The 7,925-nt window shown below is 40.9% G+C and overlaps 1 protein-coding gene across 2 annotated transcripts; it reads right to left on the bottom strand.

The window, feature by feature from the left end:
- Nucleotides 1-1,158: 1,158 nt before the first annotated feature.
- On the bottom strand, nt 1,159-5,082 carry LOC147438719 (putative lactoylglutathione lyase, chloroplastic). Of its 2 annotated transcripts, none has more exons than XM_086484712.1 (9): nt 4,856-5,071; nt 4,282-4,426; nt 3,994-4,118; nt 3,851-3,915; nt 3,554-3,751; nt 3,425-3,472; nt 2,366-2,476; nt 2,156-2,296; nt 1,159-1,547 (listed from the first exon to the last, which is right to left on the bottom strand). In XM_086484712.1, the coding sequence occupies exons 2-9, from the start codon at nt 4,389-4,391 to the stop codon at nt 1,506-1,508; spliced, it is 840 nt and encodes a 279-aa protein (XP_086340838.1). In that variant the 5' UTR covers nt 4,392-4,426; nt 4,856-5,071; the 3' UTR covers nt 1,159-1,505. The 2 variants fall into 2 exon arrangements, with proteins under 2 accessions (XP_086340838.1, XP_086340837.1); XM_086484711.1 differs by having other exon boundaries at nt 1,529-1,667; nt 4,856-5,082.
- Between the last annotated feature and the right edge of the window lie 2,843 nt (nt 5,083-7,925).

Here is a 7,925-nt window from a genome sequence, read left to right as displayed (position 1 = left end):
TAAACTATCCCCTTAATTATAACTCCCATCTCACTGTTATACCAACAAAAAAAAATTCATGCTGCACACACATGGGTCCCTACAATGACTTACTAGCAGCCGCTACATGGGTGACTTGCCTTGCTATGTACCTAGCACACCAAGTTACAAAGGCCACAAAATAAACTCATAAAGATTCACGTCACTTCACGGCATCACCATATGTGTAATATGTACAAAAAATGATTCTTCGAAATGCATGCAACAAAACTTACTCAATAGATACAAAGTTTTGAAGAGTAAATGAGTTGCAACTCAACAAAATGAAAGAAGAGTATTATACTACTAGTAGCCGCATACCACCTACTCAACCTAATGAAAAGGCATTTTGTACAAAATGCCTTTACCAACTAAAAAATACCTCTTTTAACTTTCTCCAATCAAAACAAGTGCTACATACTTCAATTCAACCATTCAAGCAAGCAAATTTAGGCCATAGACAACTCATGGACAACTAGTACAAGTCACACAATGAAAACAATTAAATTGAAGAACACAAGTAAAAGATTATCAATGTTTTGGAAATGGACACAATGGATGCAAGAAATAATGATTAGAATTTACTGAAGTTCAATGTCTACATAGTGCTGCTCACCTTACATGGCAATCCCTAAAAGTGAAATAAATCTCAATTTTATATTTAGATTCGAGTCCTATTGCAATTTAAACTCAATAATAACTCATCTCGCTACCATCTACTCACCTAGGCTCATCTTTTGTAAATACATTGAAACTTTTATTGAGCCCAAGCAGCTTATCAATCCCACTTAGTAAAAACCTTGTTATCCACCTTAGCCAATAACTTCAATTACTCTAACCTTTTAGCCCACTATATTCCTTGTTCAACTCTGCTTCTCTTCATGGCAAAAGAATGTTGTCATTACAATGTCCTGCTATTATGAAGTTAATGTCATAACTTGTAGCAAATCTTGATCCTAAACCAATGTTCGGGAAAAAGTGGGCATCAACCCACCGATTGAAGGGAGGGGGAGGGGGAGATAGAGGTACTTGGTTTTGTTTCATTTTATTAACTACCCTCTAAAATATATCATAATAAGAAGCTGCTATCTCAGAAGATCCTGCTCCCTCCCTTGTTACAGACATCAGGGCTTGTCAAGAAAGCAACAAAGCAACGCGCCACAGTATCTAAATTCTTCTAGGCTTGATACATACATATATGTCAAACACATACAATCTAAAAAAGAAAAAAGTCCCTTTCTTTTCATTGGTCCTGGAGATGGTATCCTTGGTTCAACCAAAAGGACTACTTCTCAATATGGTCCATAGACAGAGAAGCTTGAGTTTTCTATACATCTAAAAAACATGCTACAGGTAACTTTTTGTGCAGTAACCGGAAGTCATGTTTAGAGGATCCTCTGTCATCTCTTTCGATCATACGGTAGCAGTGTGTATTTCCTTGTTTGAGCAAAAATGCAGGACTTGAGCAATGACGCATTCCTGCTATGCTACTCCAACTCTTTGAGGAAATCCGCATTATCGACAAAGACCTGTTGAAAAAATGCAGCAGTTCGCCATCCAGTTTTCAAAACAATAATTTAACAGGAACAAACCATGATATTGTCCTCCGACAGTCCTCCAATCCCAGTTCTAGAACAATACCCACAGAGCTGCCATAGGCACCAATTGTATCTAAAAACCATTTCTGAAAATTTAAAACCATTGAACAAGAGCTTCAACTGTATATTTGTTTTGTAATGTTTTTGATGTCCAACTTTTAAGAGTAGATGAGTATACTGCAGACTCTTACACTAATTGTAAGTTATGACCATTTGAAGTTGGAACATATTTAAGGTTTCTTTGTGATCTCATTTAAGATGATAACTCTGAAGTGATTAGTATATTTATAGGTATAAGCTCACAATATTTGAATGTTCTTTTAGCACATATACACCGTTGATCAACAAATCCTCCACATGATTTTAGCCAACAGAAAGTGTGAAAAGAGAAAGTAGCTGCCATAAACGTAGATCTCACCCAAACAACCTAGACATGCCTCAGAAAGCTGAAGAGGAAAGCCCTCAATTTACCATATAGCAGTTATCCCTACTATCAATCCAAAAGTTATCATCCTTCTAAACAATAAGGAAAAGCTTACAGTTTTCCAACCGTCAGGATCAAGTACAGCTGTGATTTTAGTATTGATGCCAGGCAAAGGACCCGGTTCACGAGTCACCCTCCCACCAAACTCTTTCAGAAGCTTTGCTGTTTTGTAGACATCATCTGTCCCAAGTGCAATCTGGCAATCGTCTAGCAGTCAAGATTTTGTAGGAAATGCATTGTCACAAGGACAGAGATTTTGTCTTACCTGAGCATATGCGTTGCCTTTGTCATACTCCGTCACTCCATGATTGTAGGTGAGCCCAAGAAGTGTGGTCTTCTTCTCATCATCACCATATCCTAAATATGCTTTTGTACACTTGAGGAACAAGGCAAAGCTATTAAGTCGATGCCAGTAAGCTTGAAGTCATACACAGGCCAGCAACAAAAATACCACACGCACTAACAAACACAGTATGAACATGGGTGAGATATGAGAGAAGTACAAGAGAATATGTTACCATGCGTTTACACAACTCAGTGAGCACTCAAAGGGTAGGCCCAGATTCACCTTTAAATACTATGACATCCCCACTACCCTCGTCCCACTACCTTAAATACTATGACATCCCCACTACCCTCGTCAGTGCCCAATAGTGGGTGTAGAACTACCACCCCCCACACCCCCCAACCCACCCACACTTTTTTTTTGTAACCCACCCACCCACACACACACACACACACACACACACACATGCATGCACGCACGCACGCACGCACACATGCACATACATCTGCATTATCATTATGTCAAGGAGAGACTCTCTGCTAGAGAGCTCAACTTGGCTTTTGTGCCTACACAGGAACAACCCTGCCAGGTTCTCTTCTCTTCTCAAATTCATCCTTACTATCAATATAAGCCTTGGGCTGCTTTCCGTCTCCCATCAACACCTTCACATCTTTGCGTCTTCACCTCACCTCCCCTCCTGCAAGATCAATCATCTAATCCCCAAATCCTGTTAACTACTGCTGGCAATAGTATGCCATAAATTCCCATGCTTGACATTTGAGCATTTCCATAGCTCTTGGTTACAATGCACAACATATTTACTTAATAACCGCATCTGCTCCAACTAAACCATGTGTTATAGACAACAGAAAAAGCAAAGGACAAGCATGTACAATTCCCACTTGGTGGTCACGCACAACCATTTTGAACAAGCACTTATACACACAAGTCGAGTAATCACACCAGTCATGCTCAGTTTCAAACAACAAATCCAATTCAAGGCTTGTATGCATATATTATGCAGTATGGTATAGACACCTTTTCTTCAGAGCTTTCATCAGTGTGATAAAAAGTCATCCCAAATGCCTGCACAATACACGAATCATAAGTTAAGCCAAGCACAGCTTCCATATCATTCAACACACCAACCTACATTAGCTGCCTCACCTTCTCATAGAAATTTACTGCTCGATCAAGGTCTCCAACCTTGAGCATCACAAGACTGAAAGGATCAGCAGTGGGGCCCGTTTGGGTAAGAGAGAATTTGTAGCCATCCGGGTCCTCAACCAAAGCAGTCAACGAACCCTCTACTTCTGTGATTACCTTACCTCCCTTAGATTTTATCAATTCCAGTGTTGCTTTTACCTGCATCCATACATGCAAGGCAGCTCAAAAAGCATAAGACCAACCTTGATTGATCAGCTTCTATAAAGTTAGAAAGACAAACAAGGAGTGTCTCCTCACATCTTCAACAACAATCCCAAAATATCCAAAGGCTGTGCCCACATTGTATTTCTCAACACCGTAATCTGCAAAGGGTAGACAATTATGTGAGTTCCTCTACCAACAAAAAGACACATTCGTAACGCAATACAGAAAAGGCATACTATATGTAAGCTCTATGACGAAATGAGTGACTTCAGGGCCATATCCAAGAAAAGCATTTGTATATTTCTCAGAGGGGATGTCCCGTTTCCTTAGAAGTTTCATGCCCAGACACTCTGTGTAGAACCTGGAAAGATTACCACCATTAGGACTGATAATGCCAACAATCAACCTCCAACTTGCAGTGATGGTCCACATCTCCGAAGGATTTGATCATATATTGAAATGAGAGCTTAACAACCATGCTGAGTATCGGAAAACAATAAGCAAAACTGTCAAATTGGACTCACTTGATGGTTTTCTCCAGATCACCAACACGGTATACAACATGCAGAAAGCGCCGGTTGTCTGATTTGCCCCATTCCACAAGGTCTTCTGCAGGAGGTGCCTCTGTTGCCATTTCTCAAAATTATATATGTTGTGAGACTGTATAACCTGCCAATAAAACACATCTACTTGAGAGCCAAACTAGAGTAAAACTGCATTCTGAATGCATTTATTCCCTAAGAAGTTACAAGTCCGTATTATGGCCACCAATTCAATGCCTGCCTACATCCACATAAATAGCCAAGATCAAGAGACCAATCCTCCGAGAGTGACAAACAAACAGACAGTGGCTTTACACAACGGAAGCCATGTGTGAATGTCTATGTGAGACCAAGCGGTATAATTAGTTAGTCAATTATTTTTATCTGCTGAGAGGCATTCCTGCAGCTCAACATTTATGAATCATGTCTGCATGCATGCACCTATAACCTCTCTAGCCTTCCGACTAGAATAAGTTGCCTCAACCACGCTTGTGCGCTGTGTGTGTGTGTGAGTGAGAGAGAGAGAGAGAGAGAGAGAGAGAGAGAGAGCGCAAACCTTTGATGAGGGAGCTGAGAAGAGTTGTAAGCTAGCTCGCAGAAGCAGCGTGAGATTTATGCAGGAGGGTTAGCGCGTGAGGCCGAACACGAGAATCATGAACACTCCACCCCCAACCTTTTTGGAGGGCAAGAATCGATCCTTCACTTTGATGGACCATTGCTTTGACGGAGACCCAGCAGGTGAGTTTAGAATCCCAAGTGAACACCAACTGAACTCCATTAAAGTGAACGTATTGTGAACACCCTGTGCACTCCTTGTGAGCTAGGAAATACCATGGGAACACACTTATTCCAAAGCGAGCATGATACGAACACATTCATTGCAAAGTGAACACCATGTGAACGTCATATGAACTCCATTTTCACATTTTTACCATATTATTTGTGCTCCGATGGCCCTCGTACGCATGGGGGTAATTGTTATATGTTACCCCCCTAAAAACAAGTGAAAGGGTCACGACGGCTTTCAAAAACAATAAGAAAGTGGTAAAATTAAATTGGTAACATTGTTTGGGAAAGGATTGCATCAGCTTAGTTTTGAACCGATTGAAAATCGAACCTAGATAGCTGCAAACCATGGTAAACGAAAAACGGATGAAATATGTGAGAAAGTCGTCCAAACATTTTACAAATCTCAATTTTTTTGCTAATATTTTCAGTTTTTTTCTTTGTGAGGAGAAAACTCGATCAACAACCGCTTAATAAAAGAGACTTTCTTAAATGTTAATACTAATTGGAATCAAGCTATAAAATGAAAAAATATAAAGCCATGTGAAGTTGTGAAATGCAAGGTGAAATAAAAAGAACTAATTAATATATGTGTGTGTCTAGAATTTATTAGAATTATGCAAGGTGAAGCTTCACTTTAGCATTTTAAAACAATAGAATGCAAAAAAAACATATATGTTATGTGTGTGTGTGTAAAATTTATTAAAATTATGTGAAGTGAAACTTCACTTTAACATTCTAAAACAATAGAATGCAAGAAAAGTAAATACAAGATGTGAAATAAAAGGTAAGTCTCCATCGTGCACTCAAAACTATGAAGTAGCCCTAACCGAGCCCAACACTAAGGGTTTCTTTTACAAAGCCAACAACACTCTCACAAGGAAAAAGAAAATGACCATTTTCTTTGCGGTCACACGGCAAAAGTCAAAAGGGCGCTTGCAGTTTTGTGAGTCCTCTAATTTTTTATTCATTTAGAACTTGTGGATTTGACCTTAACCTTTTCCCAAGGATGAGAGAGAAAAGATTGAGACTAGAGAGATAATAGAAAGTGAGTCTTTTGAGGCAAAATTGCAATCACTTAAGCTTTGAAACAAGGTGAGATTTCACGATGGCTTTCCAAAAAGGAAATCAAAACATGAGGGAAAAAAAATAATATATATATATATATATATATATATATATATATACACTAATAGATAATGGGGGAAGGGATTCCGGCCCCTCCCTCGAACACGTGTCGGCATGAGCTTGATCCGGCAAGCTTCAAAACAGTGCGCGCCGAACACAGTGGGCATGCGACAGAGCTCCAACTTCATCCGACCAGTGTCCCCTGCAGCCGGTGATTGCTCAGGGACAACACTCTAGAGCCGTGAGAGAGAGGGGCCGTGAAAGGGAGTAAATGCGCTGAGGCTCATGCGTGTGCGTTCTTGCTTGGACAGTAGAGAGAGAGAGAGAGAGAGAGAGAGAGAGAATCTTGCCTGTTTTCTCACCTTCAAGAGCTACTGTCAGCGATTTTGTGTGTGTGTGTGTGAGAGAGAGAGAGAGAGACGAAGAAGAAGAAGAAGAGAATCTTAAATGCGCTGAGGCTCATGCGTGTGCGTTCTTGCTTGGACAGGGGAGAGAGAGAGAGAGAGAGAGAGAGAAGAACAAGAAGAAGAAGAAGAGAATGTTGCAGCCTCCGCCCGTCGAAGGGAGTAAATGCGCTCATGTGTGTGCGTCCTTGCTTGGACAGTTAGTTGAGAGAGAGAGAGAGAGAGAGAGAGAGAGTTTTTTCACCTTCAAGCGCTACTGTTAGCGATTTTCTGTGTGTGAGAGAGAGAGAAGAAGAAGAAGAAGAAGAATAAGAGAATCCTGCAGCCTCCGTCGCCCCTGTGTAAATTGACTAAGTATGAAGGTTTTTACATTGCTCCTCTTTTTCTCACCCCACCCTCAAAAGAAAAAGGAACATCATGCGCTTATCACAAATCAATAAAAACTTCTTTCAAAAACTTAGCAAACTTACATATTGATGCAAGAGCACACGTCTCAGGGCGATGCAGTACGTGCTCGAATTTTGTTACCTTAGGGGCAATTAAAAAAACAAGATGCAATAGAGAGGTTCAACTACGCTTTAAGCAAGTGATGCGGCCTCCACCATGGGAGCATGCAGCACACGCTCGAGTTCGATTCTGTTAGGAGCAATTAGAGAAAAAAGATGTAGTAGAGGCTCAACTATGCTTCAAGCAAGAGGCATGACCTCCTTCGTAGGAGGAGTGTATGGAGCACGCCACATCTAAAACAACAAAGATTATGAGGCTCTTTGGCATAAGCAAGCGGCACGACCTCCTTCGTAGGAGCAACATTGGGTGATGCAGCACGTGCCCGAGTTCAATCTCCTCAAGAGCAATTAAAGAAAGAGATGTTGCAGAGGCTCAACTACATTTCAAGCAAGGAGCACAGACTCCTTTGAAGGAGCAGTGCATGGTATACATCACAACAAAAACAACGAAGATTATATGGCTCTTCGGTAGACCAGTATTCGGCATGGAGGAGGCTTCAACTCACACACCCCCTATACAGGAGACGTTAGAAAAGATTTTTAGACTCTTTGGGCATTCAATCTCCCTCATGCAGGAGGCTTCAACTGATCAATATGTTGTCCCACCGCCACATTGTTATGCACCCTCTGCTGACCTTCGTCTCAGCTGCTACGATACCAATGACGTGGAATAAGATGATATGTCAGTAAAACGAAGCGCCTCATAGGTTGCCAATCTCTTCTCTTCAAGCAAGCGGACAGTCCACCTGGCAACACAGGGAAGAGAGAGAGAGAGAGAGAGAGAGAGAGAGAGAGAGAGAGA

Source organism: Adiantum capillus-veneris, chromosome 16 (assembly GCF_014529385.1).
Source record: "Adiantum capillus-veneris isolate H3 chromosome 16, ASM1452938v2, whole genome shotgun sequence".
In the NCBI taxonomy this organism is placed as follows: Eukaryota; Viridiplantae; Streptophyta; class Polypodiopsida; order Polypodiales; family Pteridaceae; genus Adiantum; species Adiantum capillus-veneris.
Note: the sequence above shows the minus strand (reverse complement) of the source record. Positions and strands in the feature narration are given on the sequence as shown.

Excerpts from the sequence above, each read along its gene's own strand:
- LOC147438719 (XM_086484711.1), bottom strand. The coding sequence starts at position 4,391 with ATGGCAACAGAGGCACCTCCTGCAGAAGACCTTGTGGAATGGGGCAAA. Across the intron at positions 3,916-3,993 it reads CGTCATAGAGCTTACATATA|ATTACGGTGTTGAGAAATAC; the intron begins GTATGCCTTTTC and ends TACCCTTTGCAG. Across the intron at positions 3,473-3,553 it reads CAGTAAATTTCTATGAGAAG|GCATTTGGGATGACTTTTTA; the intron begins GTGAGGCAGCTA and ends TGTATTGTGCAG.